A 23221-nucleotide genomic window follows, 5' to 3' on the forward strand; every position below is an offset into this window, starting at 1 on the left:
AGCAGGGGTGGCTGTGCGGCCTGAGGTGGGAGGACTTCACGCTGGCTTCACTGCTGCGGGGCCTTGATCTGCAGCCAGAGCGAGGGGCGGGACCTACCCCCCCCCCCCCGTCATGCACAGGGACGTGCTTCTGGGGAGCATACCCATGGGTGAGGGGAGCCCTGGGCTGAGTGTCTCCCCTTCTCCACACAGATCTGGGACATGAGCGACGACGAGACCGTGTGAGCCGACCACCCCTCCGCAGGGTCCGCGCCACCCCAGCTGCCGGCCGTCAGAGCAGGCCTGTGCCCAAGACTGGGGATGTGGGCCTGCAGCCTGCCTGAGCCGGGACAGGAGGCCCCCGCTCTGCAGCCCCACTGGGTTTGGGTTCAATAATAACCTTGGCTTTGCCACCTCCATGATCCACGCACAGTGATGGTCTCCCGTGCCCACAGTGCTCAAGCTCCCACGCTCCTCCCATCTTGGTCCCCAAGACCCAACGGGGCAGTGAGCAGCCAGCTCCGGCCAGGAGCCGCACCCCGCCGTGGGCCCCACCTCACCCTGGGGTACCATGGAGACGGGAGCCCCTAGCTGTCTCTGCAGCAGTGGGCACTTGAGGGACCCCGGCCCGGGGACAGGTGGGCCCTGCCAGGCTAGTCACCGAGGCGGAAGCCGCTTTTCCTCCAGGGGAGCTGGCATGTCCTTAGAACCCAGGGCCACCCTGCCCAGCAGCACATGTGACCGAGAGGCTCAGCTTCTGTCTCTGGCCCAGATCTGATGCCAAAGTGGAGTGTGGGGCTGACTGACCAGCAGCAGAACTGCCGTAGGAGAGACTACAGGAGACACAGAAACAAGCATTCCTAACTCACCAGGGGCCCCGTGCAACCCCCCCTCCCCCGGCCACTCAGGACCCAAGAGCCACAGGCTGTGGTTTAAGAGCACTTTATTATTGTTCTTAAGGCTACTTTTAAGTACAAAAAAAAAAAAAAAAAAGATGGCCTGCCAAACCTTTTTTTTTCTTCTTCTTCCAGGAAAAACAGGCCACAGAGAATGGTATATTACAGATTTACAGACTCAGAGAGGGTCCGCGCATGCGCACGGTGGACAGCCCCCCCCCCCCCCCAGGCCAGGAGGCTGCTCAGCAGTGACGTGTTTGTTCCCGCCACCCCCTCTGCCCACACTGCCTATCCCAGATAGGCCAGCGCACACGGGGGCGGCCGCCGGGCCCCGCCCCCCGCCCCTCCCGCAGGGACAGGAGAGTCGCAGAATGGTTTTCCTGTCCGATGCCCGTAGCCTGCAGATAACAAACTAGTGGCTATTGACACGGACGCCGCTTTCTCAAGGTGACTGTGTTCCTGCACGTTTACAGACGTCTACACACACACAAAAAAAGATCAACTTTTTTTTTCCCCAAGCAACAACAAAAAAAAAGAATGATTATGATAGGAAAGGGAAAAATTAAATAGCTACATATCATTAACAAATTAATTGTTCTTCAAAAAATACCTACAAATTTCTCTGTACATTCTTTACGCACAGCGTAATGATGGTCTTAAAGTTACCTATATAAAAAAGTGTTCAACAGTTTTCTTCCTACAGAAATATAGGGGCCCGAATGCCAAAGTCTGGAAGCCCAGAGTGAGAGTGAAGTGTGGCGGGCCGTGGGGGCTGCGGGGAGGGGGGGGGAGAGGAAGGGGGAAGGAGGGGGTGGGAGAAGTGGGGGAGGCAGCGGCAGCCTTTCTGCGTTCAAAGGCCTGCCGCCACCCCATGACTACAGGGGCCAGCCCCCAGCCTGCCCTGCCGGTGCCAGTTTCCAAAATTCCACAGCTCCCCTGTATCTCCCTCCCCCTGGAAGCTGGCGCCATGGACTTCCATTTCCAGGAGTCCACAATGCTCTGTGGCCCAGACACCCACGCCCCCCTGGCCGGGCTAGATGTAGCACAGCTGAGGGGCCAGACAGGAGACCCCGCTGCAGGGCAGCCCAGCCCGTCTGCCCTGCGTCTCCACTTTCTAGTTAGTAGCTATCAACACAGCCAGGTGAGAGTGAGTGCCGTCATAACTGTATTGTCAGGAATGTATACTTGGCCCCAGCGTACGAATACCTTCGTGCACATCGCCAGCAATCTGCTTGCTTGGCCAGGATTAAAAGGAAGCAGTCCATGCATCCAGGCAAGTTGGAGACCAGCTCCTAGGGGAGCTGGCAGGAACGCAGCCTGGGATGTGGACATCAGTGACGACAGACGGACAGACGTCCACCGACTCCTCCGCGGCGCTCGGTGAGCAGAGTGAACGTCCAATACACAACTGTACCAGCAGTGCGTAGGCAAGGGCGTCCGTACAGCCTAGAAATAGCTCTCTTCCTGTGAACACGCGAGCGGCCTCTGAAGCGGCCCAGCATCCTCCGGCCTCTGCACTAGTCTAAACAGCGGCAGTGTTAGAGCAGGGAGATGCCCGCGGGGGCCGGCCGGGGCTGCAGTCCGGTTGCCAGCACCTGAAATCTAAAATGACCTACGTAAGCTGTACTCGGCTCCCTCCCGAGGCGGCTTCGGCTAACAGAAGCGCGGGAATGGTCCAGGTATCAGTCTTGAGCCCTTGGTTTTCTCAGCAGTTTGCCCTCAGAGGACGCGTCTCACGGACAGCCCCTGTCCCCTCCAATAGTGCAAATCAGACACGACAGCTCTCTTCAAGTATACACACGCACACACGCACGCACACGCATGCACACGCTGGTTGAATGGGACACGCGGGCCCAGGTCTCAAGAAGCAAATGAGAAAAGCAGGAAGATGTGGCTGGCCGGGGGCCATGGCTTGTGAGCGGGCGCGCTGCGGACCCGGCCCGGCCACGGGCCTGCGCCGAGGTTTCTTTGGTGAGCGAGGCAGGAAGTGAGGCTGCTACATTGGGCCGGTGTCGCACGCTTTCCTGCCGCCACGCTGGAGGCCCCTTGTACAAATACCAAGCGAGTACAAAACAACAGAACCCCCCCTGCCCCTGTCATTTTTTTGTGTTTGTGTTTAAGCACGGACTGTTCAAAGCTCAGCAAATCATGCAGGTCCCCGCGTCCCCAGAGGGGGCATTGCTCAGGAGACGACCGACGGGGAGTGGCCATGGCTGACCATGTGGGCAGAGGGGCTGGCCGGCTGGCCCCTGCGTGAGGCGGACTCGGGGCTGCTGGCCGCGCCATCCTTGGCGGCTTTGATCTGAAGCCACGTGTCGCCCAGAGCCTTGGCGAAGTGGTCATCCACGGAGCCCGTGATGGACACGGAGTTGGGCGCTGGCTCGGGCTCTTTGTAGTTCTTGCCCAGGCTCCGGCGGAAGTGCTCTTCCACAACAGGGTCACAGCTGGCAGCGGCTGCAAGGGAGCGATCAGAGGCCGGGGTCACGGGGCGGGCACCTCTTTGAGCCTGAGACCCAGTGCTGTCCCTGCTGCCCGGGGCTGGGCACAGGCCCAGGGCCCGCATGTGCCCACCGGCTCCCCTCAGACACATCGGACACAGGCGTGCCGACACCAGGCAGCTTTTAGGGTGAAGGTTGGCCACTCGGGGCTTCAGCTAGGGGCATGGACACTCACCACTGGGCGGCCTCCGGTAACTGGCAGGCCCCGGCGTGGCGCAGCCGCTGTGCGCGATCGGGCAGTGTGAGAGGTTGCAGTTGCGGGCACCGGCGGACGCGCAGGTGATCACAGAGGGCCGGTTCTGCGGGAGGGAGGGGGAAGGGGAGGGGAGGGTTAGGGAGGGCGGTGAGACCCACCTCCTACTCTGCCCCCCACCCCGCCCCCGGCTGATCTGACGGAGCTGAGCGCTCTTGCGCTGCAGGGGATCTGCAGGCGGCCGGGACTCCAGGGTCAGTGAGGGATTGGGGGGGGGGGGAGGCGGAGGCTCCGCTGTGCGGCACTGGTCCGGCCCCCTCTCCAGTCTGCATGACAGCCCGGGAACTGAGTCACGGAGGACTGGGAAGACCCTGCCCCACGGACTCAGGATCCCACCCACACCAAAGCCAGCTCAGGCCGGTTCCCACTGTGCCCAGCCCCCCACCCCACCAGGGCTGGAGCCACAGCTGTCTGAGGCGCAGCACTGTGGGCACGCCGCGCACCCACACACCGCCCAGGCCCCTCGGCTGCCATCGCGGCAACACCCAGGCTCAGCACGGTGTGCTGCCCCCCTCCCCCTGACACCTGCCGTCCAAGGTCTGGGAGAGCAGAGTGGCGGGCCCACCCTCGGGGAGGACCCCCAGGGTGCCAGCCCTGGCTCCCGCTCGTCTGAGCAAAGGCCGGCAGGGCGCCTGGCAGTCACGGCCCCCAGAGGCCCGGCGCACCCTGTGCCCACGCGCACTCCAGAAACCGCACTTCTCGAAGAGATGCGTTTCCCGCGCAGGCCAAGGGCATGAAGGGGTGCGGGGATCCCTGCGTTGGTTTTTAATTAACAAGCCGCTCACAGATGTCCGGGGCGCGCGAATCCGCGGTGAGCTCGGCTCAGGCGTGACCCGCGCTGGGCACAAGAAACCCCACCGCCGCGTGGTGCGAAAAAGCCAAGCCAGGGACACGGCGCCGGCGCCTGCTCTGCCAACCCGGGCAGAGGCTGCCAGCCCCCGTGGGCCCGGGCACACGTACCTGCTGCCGCTCGGTGGGCGTCAGGGTGGGGGAGAGGCCGGCCGCCCTGCCGGCGTCCCCGCAGTTCTTGGTCAGCGCGAGCGGCTGCTCCATGAGGCCGGGGAGGGACGCGTAGAGGTGGCTGCTGTGCAGGCTCACGGCGGGCGCTGCAGCCCTGTCCACCGGGCTGCGGCTGCGGTCCCGGGGCCCCCGGCGGCAGTCTCCGTTGGCAGTCTTGTTCCTGAAAAGCAGTGCGCACTCAGACAGGCCAGGCTTCCCCGGGGTTTCCCCGCATGTTCTGCTGTAGGGTTCAAGCCCTGTGCCCGCCGGGGCTGAGGGCTCCCAGCCCTGGGCACAGGACCACCGGGGTCGGGCACCAGGGCAGGGTGAGGAGGTGCAGGGCTGCCTGAGACCACAGGCACCGGCTCCGTCCACGGCAGCCCTAAGCGGGAGATGCCGCCACGGCCCCGGGCCGGCCCCCGCCTCCCGGCGGACCCCAGTGCGGGGTGGGCAGCCAGAGAGCTGTGCACCCGCACAGCACCCATGCCCACCGGGGCCCCAGGACACAGGGCCCTGGACAGACCTCCACAGGCCACACACTGGACACCGCCTCCACAGGCCACAGAGCCTGGAGGGGTCAGTTCCAGACGGGCCCTGGCCTTGCAGGCTGCCTGCCTTCCCTCCTTGGAGAGCAGGGCTTGGGGACAGCGACTCAAGACTCGTAGATGTTCGGACCGTACCGGGCACCAGGCGGTCAGCGGCCAGCCAGCCAGCGGCGGCCACGCCCCTCCTGAGCAGCTGCGGCGACCCCACCGCGCAGCACAGACACGCGCGGCCACAGAAGCGGTGCCGTGGAAGGCGGCCCCGGGCCCTTCCTCATGAACGCGCAGTCCCTCCCGAGGACGCCGCGTCAGACCCGCCCCACTGGTGTCCATTCCACGCAGGGCCGCCTCCTCAGAAAGCAAACCCGACCCCCACCAGCCCTCCTGGAAGCTCGGCCACCCAGCACGCCCGCCTTCCGTGGCCTCCAGCCCTGCCTGTTTCCCCTAGGAGCCCAGGGCCACACTCCCGGCCACTCCCACCCCACAGGGCCCAAGTCAGCCTCACAACCTCACCCCAGGGGAGGCTAGCCTCCAAATGCGCGCAAAAATAAAGCCAATCTGATCCTTGTTTTCATGCGTCGGGGTTGTCCGTGTTGAGACGGGGTCTCCCATGCAGCCTAGACTAGCCTAGAACTTGAAATCCTGCTCAGCCTCCCGGCACCGTGGCCCTAGGCCAGCAGCCATGCCTGGCTTGACCAAACTGAGCTGACGAGACAGGCACAGGGGAGGCCGAGGCCGAGGGAGGGAACCCCTCCAGGCGGCAGAGGAGGGGCCCTGAGTGTCCCCGGCAGGAACCTCCCCTGCCCTACCGGCTCTGTTCAGGGCCAGCGGGCTGCGTGCAGCGGGCAGCTGCGGCCACCTTCCGTGGGGGGATGTGGACGAGGGACACAGAACACAGGCCGTGTGAGGACTCAGGACCCGACACACACACGCGCACGCGCACACACACACGCGCACACACACACACACACGCAGCCCCCTTGACTCCTCCTACCCACAGTCCGACAAAGTCAGATGGCAACGTTTTCAGGCTAGACTCCGGGACCCCAGAACCCCTACCCAGGTGGGAAACGGAGTTATTTCTGACTGCTGGCCCAGCAGTGGGGGCATGGACATAGTGCCCGGAGCCATCTGTGGCAGAAACACATGTTGCACCCACACGGCACGTGTGCACACGTGCGTGCACACACAGCAGCTCAGCTGCAGCCCTGCGGCGTGTCAGCCGCAGACACTGCGCTCCTCACCATCCTCTAAGCAACACTAGAGCGCAGCGCAGCTCTACCATGCGGCTGGGTGCACAGGCCCTGCACCAGAGGGGCAGGGGAGGGGCCCCTCCCTCAGAGGACAGAAACTCTGGGGAGGGGAGGTGCAGAAGGAATGTCAAAAATGCCCCTGGCCTGGCAGCAGCGGCCCTGCTCCCTCGGCCCCCTCCACTCTCCGCCCTCGGAGCCCCGATGAGAGGCTGCTCTGAGAAGCCCACGTGCTGACTGCCGCCATCCGAGGCCCCCGTGGGCGCGAGAACTCTGCCCTGTCTGCAGATTCCGCGCTGCGCCCCACGCAGGCGGCCCAGGTGCGGCCGCGTCCTCGCCGCCCGCCCGCCGTGTCGCCCGTGCTCGCGGCCGCGTAGCTGCCGAGGCTTCGGGGCTTTGTTCACCCGCCTAGAAGCTGCCGCTCGGCTAACGTCTTACACATCTGAATTGTAACAGCACACCATGGCAAGGGCATTTTTTTTTTTTTGGGGGGTCCAGTCGTGGGGTCTGAACTCTGGGCCTGGGCGCTGTCCCTCAGCTCTTCAGCGCAAGGCGAGCGCTCTACCACTTGAGCCACAGCGCCACTTCTGGCTTTTTTCTTTTTGCTTATGTGGTGCTGAGGAATCGAACCCAGTGCCTCAGGCATGCAAGGCAAGCGCTCTACCACTGAGCCACCTTCCCAGCCCCGGCAAGGGCATTTCTGACACGGGGGGTGGGGGGGTGGGGTGGTCACTTTTCAGTGTCCCCAACAGCACTGTCCACAGCACCCGTGTCCACAACACAGTCATGGGAGGGAAACGCGCGTGCACGCCACGTCTCTCCAGCCCAGGAAACATCTGGGGAAATGGCTAAGTAGAAGCCGAATGTAATCTTTTGATTACTAACAATCAGACAAGTAATGCACAGTGGAAGGTCAGTGTGAAACATCCTGCAGAGGAAGCGTGCGGACAGAGAAAGACCCAGAAGCCAGGATGCAGCCACAGGCCCGGCGCCTGCCCTTCCCGGATGGGGTGGGCCGGGGAGGGCCGGTTACACCTCAATCCCTCTGGACCGCACAGCACCCCTCCCCCACGCCCACGCCCCCCAAGCCCTGAAAGCAGCAGGTGTGCAGGAAAAGTGGGGTAAGTGAAATGTCCTTTCCCTTCCTCCCTCCTTCCCTCCCTCTCTCCCTCTCTCGGCAATCCTGGGACTTGGAACCCTAGCTCCGAGCCACACCCCAAGCACAGAATAAATGAACTAAGGAAGTATCACCAACAATAACGCAAGCATGTGCTAAGTGTTTGACAGTCTGCCCTGGTCATCCAGTCCTTTCTAGAAGGCTTTTCCATCAAAGACAAGGCTCAGTGATGAGCTCAGTCTGACAGAAATCATCCGCATTTCAGAAACAAAGTGGGAAAGCCAATCACAAACGTCTTGCACACCTGCCTGCTTTCTTAGTCTGGTCAGCTGTAACAGCAACAGGAGATGAACACCCAATTAACAAACAAACAAAAACAGGTGCCGGTGCCTCGTGCCTGTCATCCCAGCTACTCAGGAGGCTGAGATCTGAGGATCACAGTTGAAAGCCAGCTCAGGCAGAAAAGACCATGAGTCTCTTACCTCCAATGAACCACCAGAAAACCGGAAGTGGCACTGTGGCTCAAGTAGTAGAGCGCTCGCCTCGAGCTGAAGAGCTGAGGGACAGCGCCCACGCCCAGAGTTCAAGAGTTCCTAAGCCTCGCATCTAAGCCGTGGCTGCTGGGAGGCACATGCTTCTCCTCCGTGATGCTGGCCAGAAAGCACAAGCGGGAGGCTGGCAGTGCAGGCTGGTGTGGGCGCACAGAAAGACCCGTGCTCAAGAAGTGACACAAAAAACGCAGCGGAGCAGCTGGAGTGCCGGCTCAGCAGGCTCAAGGCCCGAGTTCAAACCCTAGCCCCCTGCCAAACCACACAGAAAACCCACAAGAAGGAATCTACTAAGAAAGTAGTTGCACAACATTTTGACTTTGAGGCCCTGACAGCAAATCTGAAGAACTCCAGAAGCGGGGCACACAGGTGGAGGTTTGCCCAGAGAGCAGCAGGGGGGCATCATTTGCCTCCATTGGACATCTGTGGGGTAGTGGTGCCGGGAGAGTGGAGTTCTAACCAGAATTCTGTCCTCCTGGAAGCAGAGTGGAGAGTGAGGAACTCTTCCTGTTCTTCAGGAACGAGCCCTGGCCCCGCCCCTCCACCCTGGCCCCGCCCCTCCTCCCAGCACACACGTGGGACGGCTTCCCAGCCCTCAGCCGCAGGTGAGGCGGCTGGATGAAGCCCTTCCCATCCTGTCCTTTCCACTGCAGACAACCTAGCCTCAAGTACTTCATTACAGCCTTGGAAGATAGACGAGGGCAGCAAGTATCCGAAAGACCCCGGGGGGCAGGAGCCACAGATGTCACAGGGAGACAAAGGACGCAAGAAAGGGGGTGGCGGGAACCGAGGAGGAGGGGCTGTTAAGACAGAAGAGGCAGCCGGATCCTAACTACTCAGGAGGCTGAGATGTGAGGATCACAGCTCAAAGCCAGCGCGGACAGGAAAGCGTGCGACTCCCACCTCCAATGAACCACCAGAAAATCAGAAGGGGCTTTGTGGCTTAAAGTGGTAGAGCGCTCGCTTTGAGCAAAAGGAGATCAGGGGCGGAGCCCAGGCCCAGAGTTCCAGCCCCATGACTGACAACAACAAAGAAGAGGTCAACAAGTGTGATGGTGCTGGCCCGTAAGCCCGGATCTTCAGCACAGAAAGGAGGGTCCAGGTTCAAGGTCAACCCTAGCTGAAAACAGACACACAGGAGTGGTAGATGGCTGCCCTAGAAAATGTGGGGACCCCGGCTTAAAAGGGTCAAAGCCATTCTAGAATTGCCAGTTCCCAAACCTGTGAGGAGCAGGGGCTGCGGGGAGGGAAGCGGCGCTGAAACTGCTGGCGGGTAACGGAAGTGGGGTGCAGGCCGGAGAGAGCCGGGCAGCGGGAACCGCACCACCAGCCATCTTACCAGGTAGGCCGAGCGGCGGAGCTCTGCCGGGCGGACGTCTATGACAGCAGGTCAACGCTCACCTTGCTAGACGCTGTTTGTGGGTAAGCACATGCCACGGATTAATAATGAACACACACAGCCTTCCATGGCAGGCAGACCACAGCGCTGGAGGCCTGAGACCAGGGTGCTGGTGGACTGAGGTCCGGGGCGGGGCTGGGGTCCAAGGCGGGGCTGGCTTTCTTCCTGGCCTCTGTCAGCCATTGCCACTTCTCTTCGCTCGCAAGGCGTGGAAGGGTGGCACAGAGCAGCGCCCCCCCAGCCCATCTAACCCATATCCATATCACATCCAAATTCGGGGGGGGGGGGGGGGAGAGAGGCCGTCGGTGTGTGCATGGAATCTGGAGGGACACAACCCACTTTGTACAGATCCAGACCCAATTGCATGGGAGGAACTCTGGGCCAAACGTCTCCACACAGGAAACTTCAAAAGGTAAGAAAGCCCATTCTCTTCCTGCACAATGGCTTCGGAGAAGAAAGCAAGCTCAGCGCTCAGACTCGCTTCCAGAACAGTCTGACGTAACCGAGTCGCCAGTTCCCTCCCTCGGCTTTGATTCAGTTTCTGGAGATGGTTTCCTTGAGAAACCATTACCCTCCCTTCCTCCCTCCCTTCCTTCCTCCCTCCCTCCCTCCCTCCCTCCCTCACTTGTTCGTGGCCCAGGCTGGCTTCCTACAGTGCTGGGATTATAGGTGTGAGCCACCACAGTCAGCCTTCTCAGTCACATCTTAAGAAGGGCAGGGAAGAGGTAGCTAGGAGGAAGATTCCCGCCCCCCCCCCACCCCCGTCCTGGCGTGGGCCCCAGGCTCTGCCCCGCAGGAAGGCTGGGTCCCCGGGCCGATTCCAGTCCTGTGGGCAGCGGGCAGCGGCCAGGCCCAGTTCAAACCATCCCGGCAGCAGGAAATTCTCGTGCTGCTTTGGAGACAGTCTGAGAGGCGATCTCAACATGAAGACAATGGAGTGAGGTCCTCTCAGCGGCTGGGCTGGGAAGCACAGAGGACGGCGTCCCCGAGAGGAGCCGGTCCCCACGGTGCAGGGACGCCACGGGCTCCCACACGGAATGAGATGCTCCCTCAGATTCTAAATGGAGGCCACAGCCCTAACCCAGCGTCCTGCAGTGACCCCCAACCTAGCACCCTGCAGTGACCCCCTAACCCAGCATCCTGCAGTGACCCAACCCAGCGCCCTACAGTGACCCCCAACCCAGTGCCCTGCAGACAGTGACCCCCTAACCCAGTGCCCTGCAGTGACCCAACCCAGCGCCCTACAGTGACCCCCAACCCAGCATCCTGCAGTGACGCCCCCAACCCAGCGCCCTGCAGTGACCTCCAGCCCAGCACCCTGCAGTGACCCCCAACCCAGCATCCTGCAGTGACCCCCAACCCAACACCCTGCAGTGACCCCCAACCCAGCATCCTGCAGTGACCCCCAACCCAACACCCTGCAGTGACCCCCAACCCAGCATCCTGCAGTGACCCCCAACCCAACACCCTGCAGTGACCCCCAACCCAGCATCCCGCAGTGACCCCCTAACCCAGCATCCTGCAGTGACCCCCTAACCCAGCACCCTGCAGTGACCCCCTAACTCAGCACCCTGCAGTGACCCCCTAACCCAGCACCCTGCAGTGACCCAACCCAGCACCCTGCAGTGACCCAACCCAGCACCCTGCAGTGACCCCCTAACTCAGCACCCTGCAGTGACCCCCTAACCCAGCACCCTGCAGTGACCCAACCCAGCACCCTGCAGTGACCCCCTAACTCAGCACCCTGCAGTGACCCAACCCAGCATCCTGCAGTGACCCCCCAACCCAGCATCCTGCAGTGACCCAACCCAGCGCCCTGCAGTGACCCCCAACCCAGCATCCTGCAGTGACCCCCTAACCCAGCATCCTGCAGTGACCCCCTAACTCAGCACCCTGCAGTGACCCAACCCAGCGCCCTGCAGTGACCCCCAACCCAGCATCCTGCAGTGACCCCCAACCCAACACCCTGCAGACAGTGACCCCCAACCCAGAGCCCTGCACAGTGACCCCTAACCCAGAGTCCTGAAGTGATCCCCACCCCAAAGTTCTGCAGATAGTGACCCCCAACCCAGCATCCTGCAGACAGTGACCTCCAGCAGACACCCCACGAGGAAGAACACTTCCAGCCTTGATCCTAACCCTCACCTCAAGACTAGATCACAGAGTACACAGGACATCCCCAAGTGTGGCAGAGAGCACACAGGACGTCCCAGAGGTGTCATCACAGAAGAGAAAGGCAGAACCACAGCCCAGGCACGGCGTGCCGTGCAGGCCGCAGGCCGCACACCACGCACGCCACACAGGCCCAGCCACCCCCACGCCACACAGGCCCAGCCACACGCACACCGCACAGACCCAGCCACCCGCACACACTGCACACTGTACACGCCGCACAGGCCCAGCCACCCACACACCGTGCACACTGCACACTGTACACGCCACACAGGCCCAGCCACCCGCACACCGTGCACACTGCACACGCAGCACAGGCCCAGCCATCCGCACACTGTGTACACTGCATACCATGCACGCCGCATACCGTGCACGCCGCACAGGCCTAGCCACCTGCACACTGCACAGGCCCAGCCACCCGCACACCGTGCACACTGCACACTGTACACGCCGCACAGGCCCAGCCCCCCGCACACCGCACAGGCATCCTCACACTGTGCAGGCCACACACCATGCAGGCTACACAGGCCCAGCCACCCACACACCGTGCAGGCCGCACAGGCCTAGCCACCTGCACACCATCGTGCAGGCCACAGGCCACACACCATGCAGGCCGCACAGACCCAGCCACCCGCACACCGTGCACACCGCACACCATGCAGGCCACACACTGTGCACACCGCACACCGTGCAGGCCGCACAGATCCAGCCACCCACACACAGTGCACACCGCACACCATGCAGGCCGCACAGGCCCAGCCACCCACACACCATGCACACTGCACACCGTGCAGGCCACACACTGTGCACACCGCACACCATGCAGGCCACACAGGCCCAGCCACCCACACACCGTGCATACCACACACCATGCAGGCCGCACAGATCCAGCCACCCACACACCATGCACACCGCACACCATGCAGGCCGCACACTGCAGGCCGCACACTGTGCACACCGCACAGACCCAGCCACCCGCACACCGTGCACACTGCACACCATGCAGGCCGCACACTGTGCACACCGCACACCGTGCAGGCCGCACAGGCCCAGCCACCCGCACACCGTGCACACCGCACACCATACAGGCCACACACCATACATGCTGCACAGGTCCAGCCACCCGCACACCGCACAGGCTCAGCTACCCGCACACCATGCAGGCCGCACAGGCCCAGCCACCCGCACACCACGCAGGCTGCACACTGCACACCGCACACCATGCAGGCCACATACCATGCAGGCCGCACAGGCCCAGCCATCCCACACCGTGCAGGCCGCACAGGCCCAGCCACCCGCACACCGTGCACGCCGCACATTGCACAGCCGCACAGGCCCAGCCACCCGCACACGGGAGGCCGTGGGGTTGGGGCTCACGACTCACCCAGAGCAGCTCCTGCTGGAACATTCACAATACCCTGGCTCTCCCTACCGCCCCCTTGAGGGAAACAGATGGAAACCCTGACGTGTGCGTCGAAGGCAGGGCTTGAAAAAGACAAACCCTCACTGCATTCCAGCTCCGCTCCTGCGCCAGGTCCATAGGTGACTAAAATCAACCCATCCGTGGTCTGGGGAGACTGGGAGCTCCCGGAGCCTGCACAGCGAGGCCAGGGGCGGCAGGAAGCTGGAAGAGACCCGTCCTCTGCCACTCCCAGACCCCACCGAGGGGAACCAAGGCACCGCGGTATCCCTTCAACGCTGACACCAGTCACTATTGGCTGGTGAAGTGAGTCCAAGGGGTGGGAAGGTGGCTCAGGGGTAGAGCTCCACGTCTGCTCAGGCAGGAAAGAAGGTAGATAGATACATGGACAGACAGGTGTCTACCTGTTATGAAGGGCTGCATGTGTGACCTGGGTTAAATGAGATGATACATCCCAGGTACCCAGCACAGGGCCAGTGAGCACCCAGTTCAGCTGCCTGTCTGCACAGTTCAACTGCACACCCACCCCTGGCACACTGCCCCAGGATCTAGCAGGTGAAACCGGCTTCAGCTGCCCAAGTCGCCAGCACAGAGGCCTCTGCAGACCCAGGCAGCCCACACTGGGTCTCAAGCTCATCACAAGTCACCGCCCACCGTTCGCTGCCCAGAGCTCTTGTTCTGTCACGAACACGCAGGAAGTCACAAAGCACGGGCCGCTGTGGCAGCACTGTGGTGTGAAACATGGGCATGACCTAATGTCCAACCAGGGGGCTAGCCTAGAGACTGACGCACACAGGCGGGCGGGCTGTGCGCCCTCCACAGGCAGAGCTGGTGTGAGGCCAGGATACCAATGCCCGAATGATGAACATAAAAGCACACAAAGCCAGCGCTGGCGGCTCCTGCCTGTAATCCCAGCCACTCAGGAGGGAAGGAGGGAGAGGGAGGGAGGGAGACGTTGCGTGTTTGCACACAGCGAAGGGGCAGTGAGCTTTCTAAGACCGATTTCAAGCTGGACAGCATGTGAGTGTCTAAACTCCTATCCACAAAGGTTAAGACCCAATGGGAATAGCCATGAACAAAACCACTCCGACCTGCTGCACCCCCGTGGGGGGGGGGGGGCTGCCGCAGGGAGGGGAGCTCAGGAGGGAGCGCTGGGGCTGCCTCCCGCTCCCTCAGGAGGGGCCGGGCCTCCGTGCGGGCCGCACACCGCCGCACACGACCGCCAGCGCCGGCACTGCGGGTTCCTGGTGCTTTCCTCCAACCTTAACTTTGGGTTTTGTGGTCTGGGGCTTGAACTCAAGGCCCCGCAAGTGCAGGGCAGGTCCGGCTCACCCCCGTCGCTCCTGGGCAGCTTGGTGAAATCAGCTACAAGGACAACAGGCCAATGTGACAGTGGTACTAGGGTAATGCAAAGGGAGAGCGTGTCCCTGCGTGACACCTTGGCGCTGCCCCAGCGCGTGACACACGCAGCACCGGAGGCTGCACCAGCGCGTGACACACGCAGCACCGGAGGCTGCACCAGCGCGTGACGCACGCAGCACCAGGAGGCTGCACCAGCGCGTGGCGCACGCAGCACCGGAGGCTGCACCAGCGCGTGACACACGCAGCACCGGAGGCTGCAGAGCGTGACACACGCAGCACCGGAGGCTGCAGAGCGTGACACACGCAGCACCGGAGGCTGCAGAGCGTGACACACGCAGCACCGGAGGCTGCACCAGCGCGTGACACACGCAGCACCGGAGGCTGCACCAGCGCGTGACACACGCAGCACCAGGAGGCTGCACCAGCGCGTGACGCACGCAGCACCGGAGGCTGCACCAGCACGTGACACACGCAGCACCGGAGGCTGCACCAGTGTGACACACGCAGCACCAGGAGGCTGCACCAGCGCGTGACGCACGCAGCACCAGGAGGCTGCAGAGCGCGTGACGCACGCAGCACCAGGAGGCTGCACAGTGCGCGACACACGCAGCACCAGGAGGCTGCAGTGTGACACACGCAGCACCGGAGGCTGCACCAGCGCGTGACGCACGCAGCACCAGGAGGCTGCACCAGTGTGACACATGCAGCACCAGGAGGCTGCCCCAGTGTGACACACACAGCACCAGGAGGCTGCCCCAGCGCGTGACACACGCAGCACCAGGAGGCTGCACCAGTGTGACACACGCAGCACCAGGAGGCTGCCCCAGCGCGTGACGCACGCAGCACCGGAGGCTGCCCCAGCGCGTGACACACGCAGCACCAGGAGACTGCACCAGCGCGTGACACACGCAGCACCAGGAGGCTGCAGAGCGCATGACACACGCAGCACCAGGAGGCTGCACCAGCGCGTGACACACGCAGCACCAGGAGGCTGCAGAGCGCATGACGCACGCAGCACCAGGAGGCTGCACAGCGCGTGACACATGCAGCACCAGGAGGCTGCACCAGCGCGTGACACACGCAGCACCAGGAGGCTGCACCAGCGCATGACACACGCAGCACCAGGAGGCTGCACCAGCACGTGACACATGCAGCACCAGGAGGCTGCAGAGCGTGACACACGCAGCACCAGGAGGCTGCAGAGCGTGACACACGCAGCACCAGGAGGCTGCACCAGCGTGACACATGCAGCACCAGGAGGCTGCCCCAGTGTGACACACGCAGCACCAGGAGGCTGCAGAGCGTGACACACGCAGCACCAGGAGGCTGCACCAGCGCATGACGCACGCAGCACCAGGAGGCTGCACAGCGCGTGACACATGCAGCACCAGGAGGCTGCCCCAGCGCGTGACACACGCAGCACCAGGAGGCTGCACCAGCGCATGACACACGCAGCACCAGGAGGCTGCACCAGCGCGTGACACACGCAGCACCAGGAGGCTGCACCAGCGCGTGACACATGCAGCACCAGGAGGCTGCAGAGCGTGACGCACGCAGCACCAGGAGGCTGCACCAGCGCATGACACACGCAGCACCAGGAGGCTGCACCAGCGCGTGACACACGCAGCACCAGGAGGCTGCACCAGCGCGTGACACATGCAGCACCAGGAGGCTGCAGAGCGTGACGCACGCAGCACCAGGAGGCTGCACCAGTGTGACACATGCAGCACCGGAGGCTGCAGAGCGTGACACATGCAGCACCAGGAGGCTGCAGAGCGTGACACATGCAGCACCAGGAGGCTGCAGAGCGTGACACATGCAGCACCAGGAGGCTGCAGAGCGCGTGACACATGCAGCACCGGAGGCTGCACAGAGCGTGACACACGCAGCACCAGGAGGCTGCACAGAGCGTGACACACGCAGCACCAGGAGGCTGCAGAGCGTGACACACGCAGCACCAGGAGGCTGCACCAGCGCGTGACACACGCAGCACCAGGAGGCTGCCCCAGCGTGACACATGCAGCACCAGGAGGCTGCAGAGCGTGACACATGCAGCACCAGGAGGCTGCACCAGCGGGACACATGCAGCACCAGGAGGCTGCACCAGCGGGACACATGCAGCACCAGGAGGCTGCACCAGCGGGACACATGCAGCACCGGAGGCCCAGTGACCATGGCTGGAATAACAGCGCTCCTGGTATCCACAACGGCTCGTGGCCGGCTCCTGCCCCGCCAGCTCTGCCCGGGCAGCACGGCGGCGGCGCTGGGACACTTGGAGCTCCTCACTCACAGCCCACCCGCTCTCCAACACAGACGCTTCCCATGAGATGCGACTTCTTTACTGACAAGTACCACGCAGGCACATTACGTGTGACCCACAGATTTTAAGAAGACAAAATACAAAAAAAAAAAAAAAAAATTGTGCTTTCTCCTTAAAGAGGCAAATATCCAAGGACTTTTCTCTGGGAAGCAGGTGGAAGCATCATTATACAGAACATGTTGAGACACAGAACAGAAATGGGGTGCACACTAGGGCCCAAATGGGAGACGTCTTAGCCAATCAAAGGACAACTGGCCTGTGAAATCTGTCACTCACATCTTAGGAAACACAGGGGTACCACCAATGCTCAGTGAGGATGGAGCCCTCGGCTGGAGCTACACACATCCCACACATATCTGAAGACGGTTAAGATGAAGGCTGGACACAGTGGTACAAGCTCGTAATCCCAATTAGGAGGGAAGCAGAAACAGGAGGATAGCAGTCTGAGTCCGGCCAATGCAAAAGTGAGCAAGGCTCGATCTCACGTCGGGTGTGATGGTGCATGCCTGTATCACCAGCTAGGCAGGAGGCAGACGGGGAGGTTCACAGCGGAGGTCAGCTTGGAGGCAAAAAACTTGAGGCTGTTGTAAAAACAGCTAATAAAAAAGTATGCAGCATGGCTTACATGGTAGAATGCTCAGCTAGCAACAGAGAGGCCCCGAGTTCAAACCTCAGCCCCAACAATAATAACAAAAACGTTGAAGATGACGTATTTTATATGTATTTCATCACAATATAAAAATGAGGGAAGCCCAGCTGACAACTGTGAGTCCGAGCCCTGGCTCCTTCTGCCTGCCTGAGCTCTGTGCAATGCTGCGCGTTTCAAGCTGCACACCAAATTTCACAAGGCTCTCTCTCTCCTGTCTTCCCCTCCCCAGCTCTAAGGACGGAGCCGGGAACTGGCACACGCCAGGCAGGTGCTCCACATCAGCAACACACACCGCCCCGCCCCCCACCCTTCGCTGACACCTCGCCGTGACCTCAAGGTCACCCCATGAACCCACCAAAGCCGTGTGCACCTCCGGCTGCCACGCGCTGCCCCACTGTCATAACCACGTGAGGAAGGCTGGATTCAAACCACAATGCGTGCATTCTCACCATCAGATGGACCGTCATCATCACCATCTTAAAACGGAATTCCTAGGGCTAGGACCATGTCTCCAGTGGCAGAGCACCGGCCGAGCAGGCCCAAGGCCCCGAGTTCAAGCTGCAGTTCTCTTATTACTAATAACAAAAACATCAACTGACTGGTGCGTATTTGAACCTTACTGTTCACAACAGCCCATGAACATGCGCCTTGCCATTTTACAAATTCAAGAACACGGGAAGCAGGAAGTGACTTGCCAAGCCTTCGTTGCTGGTGAGTGTCAGAAGGAAGAGGCGAAGGGGCAGGGGTGGGGAGAGGCGGAGGGGCAGGGGTGGAGGGGCAGGGGTGGAGGGGCAGGGGTGGAGGGGCAGGGGTGGAGGGGCAGGGGTGGGGAGAGGCGGAGGGGCAGGGGTGGAGGGGCAGGGGTGGGAAGAGGTGGAGGGGCAGGGGTGGAGGGGCAGGGGTGGAGAGAGGTGGAGGGGCAGGGGTGGAGGGGCAGGGGTGGAGGGGCAGGGGTGGAGGGGCAGGGGTGGGGAGAGGTGGAGGGGCAGGGGTGGAGGGGCAGGGGTGGAGGGGCAGGGGTGGAGGGGCAGGGGTGGAGGGGCAGGGGTGGGAAGAGGTGGAGGGGCAGGGGTGGAGGGGCAGGGGTGGGGAGACGTGAAGGGGCAGGGGTGGAGGGGCAGGGGTGGAGGGGCAGGGGTGGAGGGGCAGGGGTGGAGGGGCAGGGGTGGGAAGAGGTGGAGGGGCAGGGGTGGAGGGGCAGGGGTGGGGAGACGTGGAGGGGCAGGGGTGGAGGGGCAGGGGTGGAGGGGCAGGGGTGGAGGGGCAGGGGTGGAGGGGCAGGGGTGGGGAGAGGTAGAGGGGCAGGGGTGGAGGGGCAAGGGTGGAGGGGCAGGGGTGGGCAGGGGTGGAGGGGCAGGGGTGGAGGGGCAGGGGTGGAGGGGCAGGGGTGGAGGGGCAGGGGTGGGAAGAGGTGGAGGAGCAGGGGTGGAGGGGCAGGGGTGGAGGGTCTCGGGTGGCCACCAGGCACTGTCACCAGCCCACCCCTCTTCCTGCTTCCCACAAGGCAAAACCAGGAGAAAGGACGGAGCCCTCCGGTGTGGTTGGGAGAAGGCGCTGGGCTTCCAGCAATGCCAGCAGGAGGGAAGGAGGAATGTGTGGACAGCTGGAGCTGCAGGTGTGCGCGCGCGGCCTGGCCCAGCCTTCCCCAGAGGTTGGCCACAGCAGGGCTTGGCTGGGGAGGGGGGGGGGGTAGAGGGGGCGGGGGGGGGGGGGGGTAGGCCTCTGCAGATTCCTGAGTGCGGTGGATTACAGGCTGCAGCGCGCGAGCTCAGCCTCTGACTCACAAGCCAGTGACTGATACGAGGGTAAATACTTCTGAACACAAGAGGCCAGGCCGCGGGGACTGCGCGGAATGCAAGGACAGCAGACAGCACAGGGCTGCTGCAGCACCGCCAGACGGACTGCTGTCTGCGGGAGGAAGCAAAGACCCTCGGACCACACCTCCCGGTCGGCCGTGGGCAGCAGCCTCCCGGCTGCTCCCCCACGGGTCCCACGGGACACAGCGCTCACCGCGGACAGGGCCGGGCAAGGCCAGGGTGTCCAAGCCCTGGAGACACTCGGGGTGCGCCTCCACAATGGGCGAGTGCTGAGGGCTGAGCTGGAGGGGAGGGGAGGGGGAGGGCCAGAGTGGGCCCCCACAGAGCGGGCTTCCCACACAAACGCGGCCGCCAAACCCAGCTTCTGAGCACTTCAGTTTTGACCCCTTTCAGGCTGCCAATGAGAAACTGAGGCCCAGACATTGGCACAATTTATACTGAGACAGCGGGTGCAAAGGGGTTAACGCTGATGGAGATGCATGGTAGGCATAAGCTGATGAGCTGAAACCCCTTTGTACAACTGCTTGTTAATAACTGTAAGGTGACCGGGAGGCGGGCAGACTCCTCCCTCCTCTTGGCTGCGTCTCCTCCAGTACAGCGGCACCTGGGTGACCGGCACACCTCCCCCTCCTCTGAGGTCACATCCCAGGCAGCCGGTCACACCTCCCATCACACCTCCCACCCCACCAGGAGAGGGTCCCAGGCTCTGAGGTCACATCCTGCATCCAGCGTGGCCATGCCTCCCCGCCCCTAGCCTAGCTAAGTCCTGGCCAGGGTAGCTCATCATCCCTTCCCAGCCCCACAGGGCCCCACAGGGCAGGCAGCGGGGAATAATACATCATGGTGTTCTCACTCATCAGCTACCTACTTTAATTTACCTTACACTAATAACAGCAGCAGCAGCCATCCAGGGAGCCGAGGGAGGCCCAGCACCCAGGACTTCTGGTGCCAGGCAGTATCTCCAACCCCTGCGTCAGGCCCCTGGCAGCCCCTGGGCCAGCCATGCCCCCCACACACAGGCCAGCTCCCCCTCCTACGGAGGGGACCCCGACCCTGGCCCCCACACATCGCCTCCTTGTCTTCCAGGCCGAAGGCACCAACCCCAGCCCTCCTCGGTGGCGGCCCCCCTCCTCGGTGGCGGCCCCCCCTCCTCGGTGGCAGTCCCCCTCCTCGGTGGCTGGAGGGACACTCACAGGTGGGGGCTGAAGATGCGGGTCATCTTGGAGACGCGGTCGTTTTCACAGTCCAGCTCGTCCCCCGGCTCTGCGCTCAGCTTCCTCTTGCTGGGGCTGATGGGGGGCGGGCCCGTGCGGTGGCCGCTCAGCGCCGACGCCACCGCCACCGTCTGCATCCTGGGCTCTCCCCGGAGAGCGGCTTCACCTGCGCAGGGAGACAGGACACTGTGGTCACGAGGGGCAACAGTGCGGCCACCCCACCCACCCGCCCGGACCCTGGCCGTGGAAAGTTCCGGCATGGCGAAAGGCGGATGGTGACGGGCAAATCCGTCCACTGCCAAGTAGGGGGCAGGCGACATGGTGGGGGTGCAGCACTTGGAGTTGAAAGGAAACGAGGCCGGGAGACAGCAGAGGGGTCAGCAGTGAGCAGCATCTGGAAAGGGAGACCCCGAAGCCGTGGGCTCCAACACCACACGGAGACCGAGTCCTGAGCACCCAGACCACTACCACGCCAGCTCCACGCCAGCTCCCTCCACACTTACGTGGACATTCTAACCTCAGTGTATTGTTATTTAAAAGAAAAAAAGAGCACAGGGAGTTGGGAGGCCTGGCTCAGTTGGTAGAGTGCCAGTCAATGAGCCAAAGAGTCAGGTACCGAGTTTTAGTTCCATTCTCAAATAGGGAAAGAGAGGAAGGGGAAGCAGACGGGGAAAGGGAAGACGGGCACTGGGGCTTACAATGTCATCCTCACCTCACGAGGTTGAGATCTAAGGATCACGGGTCAAAGCCAGCCCCAAGACAAACCTAAGAGAGGTCTCTATATTAACCAGCAAGAGGCCAGAAGTGGAGCTGAGTTCAAGCAGTAGAGCCTTGAGTGGAAAAGCTGAGGGACTGTGACCAGTCCCTGAGTCCCTGAGTTCACGTCCCAAGATGAGAGACAGGCAGAGACAGAGACAGAGAGGCATGAACCAATAGTTCACATTTTCACATTTTCCTTGAAGTAATAAGAAATGTTATCTAATGAGAAGTAAACACTTTATTCTTATGGTATATTAAAAAGGATGTGTCAAATATATATCATTAAATACATGTATTATTCTCCGCAGGAAGCTTTGTCATGGACGTTGCATAAGCAAATTGTCCGGAGGCCGGGACGGGGCTCGGGGCTGGGCCGCGGTCCGGCTGGCGTCTGAGTCTCCGGGGCTGTCGGGGGCTGGTGCTGGGTGAAGCCTGGTGGCTCAGGAGCTGAAATACGCATGACCTTTCCGGATAATGAAGGCTTTGTACGTTCTAAACTTATAAACAGGAGTAATGAGTACTTGGGAGAGAAGCGCGGGGCCGCAGACAGTGGCCGCTTGTGGGGCAGCGTGGCGGGGCCGGCACCGCTGGAGGAGGCCCAGCCCGGGCCTGAGCCCACCATGGGCGACGGGCGGCGGTCCTGACTGCCACCCGTCACCGCGGACGCACGCGGCTCTGCCAGCGGAGAGACAGCGCGGCACGGGGCCTTTGGAGCGTTTACCAGACAAACAAGAGCCCTGCCGGACGGGTGAGCCAGCGCCAGCCTGCGAGCTCGCGGCGACCCACGCCCGCCTCAGACACCGCGCGTGACGGACTCTGGCCCTGTGGCAAACTGGAACTTTCCATTTGAAATTCAATACCCCAACACACAAGTGCCCGCGCTGTTCGGCCACTCTGCGAAGTCCAGGGTGACAGGGGCGGGGCCTTGGCTCCCCAGCCAGAAGCTGGGCAGGGAACACCAATCACACGCGCGCGCGGGGCTCGCTGTGACATTTCACAGCCGTCACCCGCCGGCTGCATCCCCTCCCCCCACCCCGTCGTGAAACAATGCCGGTGCAGCTCCGAGGTCTGCTTCCACTCACCACCAAACGACAGAAGAACCAACAAGCAGGGGCCCTTCACCCCGGCTAGTCACAAGGCCGAGATCCAAGGACTGAGGCCAGCCACAGCCTAGGCAAAGTTTGTAAAACTCCATCTCCACAATAACCAGCACGAAGCAAGACTGGAGGCCCGGCTCAAGTGGTAGGCTGCCAGCCAAGCCACCCCAGCACCACCAAACAGAATTCACAAACATGAGGAAGAAGAGGAGGTGGAGGTGGAGGTGGAGGAGGTGGAGGTGGAGGAGGTAGAGGTGGAGGTGGAGGAGGTGGAGGTAGAGGAGGTGGAGGTGGAGGAGGTGGAGGTAGAGGAGGTGGAGGTGGAGGTGGAGGAGGTGGAGGTGGAGGTGGAGGTGGAGGAGGTGGAGGTGGAGGTGGAGGAGGTGGAGGAGGTGGAGGTGGAGGTGGAGGTGGAGGAGGTAGAGGTGGAGGTGGAGGAGGTGGAGGACAGGGAGGGGGAGGGAGGAGCGAGCGGGCAGGACCTTCCTGCATTCCTGATGCGAATACAGTGATGTAACCACAGAGAAAGAGTGTGAGGCACAGGCCCACGAGAAACCACCCCGTATCCACGCAGGTCCACGCAGCTCCACGCAGCTGAGTCTGCGCCCGTAACTGACGAACAGCCACACACAACGGGCCCGATCCCAGCAATGGAAGCGTATGCAGCCAATGAAGAGGAATAAAGAACTGCTCCCAGCAATGGAAGCGTATGCAGCCAATGAAGAGGAACACAGAACTGCTTGGGGCCGTGACCCGGATGAGCAAAGCGCAAGGAGCCAGGCGCAAAGCATTATGTTTCTTCTCACTCCACTGGTGTGAAATTTCCAGAAGTGGCAAATCCAGAGGCTGAAAGGAGCCCAGGGGCGGCTTAGCGGGCTTCTGTTTCGGGACAACCAAACTGGGCGCAGTTGGTGGTGGCAAAGGCTGCCC

At 62.3% G+C, this 23221-nt stretch overlaps 2 protein-coding genes across 3 annotated transcripts in view; one reads left to right on the forward strand and one right to left on the reverse strand.

Moving 5' to 3' along the window:
- The window catches only part of Atg7 (autophagy related 7), a 172258-nt gene extending 170785 nt beyond the window's left edge, over window positions 1–1473 (forward strand). Inside the window, exon 19 of the mRNA XM_042679887.1 lies at window positions 193–1473. Within this exon, the coding sequence (XP_042535821.1) occupies window positions 193–225 (33 nt within the window). The 3' untranslated portion in view covers window positions 226–1473. The remainder of the gene's footprint in view (window positions 1–192) is intronic.
- Vgll4 (vestigial like family member 4) overlaps window positions 906–23221 on the reverse strand; it is an 88765-nt gene continuing 66449 nt past the window's right edge. For both annotated transcript variants that reach the window (XM_042679889.1, XM_042679888.1), the window contains 4 exons: window positions 20415–20601; window positions 4587–4806; window positions 3549–3672; window positions 906–3329 (listed from right to left, as the gene is read on the reverse strand). In XM_042679889.1, coding sequence (XP_042535823.1) covers window positions 3058–3329; window positions 3549–3672; window positions 4587–4806; window positions 20415–20601 — 803 coding nt within the window. In that variant the 3' untranslated portion in view covers window positions 906–3057. The remainder of the gene's footprint in view (window positions 3330–3548; window positions 3673–4586; window positions 4807–20414; window positions 20602–23221) is intronic.

Source organism: Dipodomys spectabilis, unplaced genomic scaffold (assembly GCF_019054845.1).
Source record: "Dipodomys spectabilis isolate Male_0828 unplaced genomic scaffold, ASM1905484v1 ptg000054l, whole genome shotgun sequence".
Lineage (NCBI taxonomy): Eukaryota > Metazoa > Chordata > Mammalia > Rodentia > Heteromyidae > Dipodomys > Dipodomys spectabilis.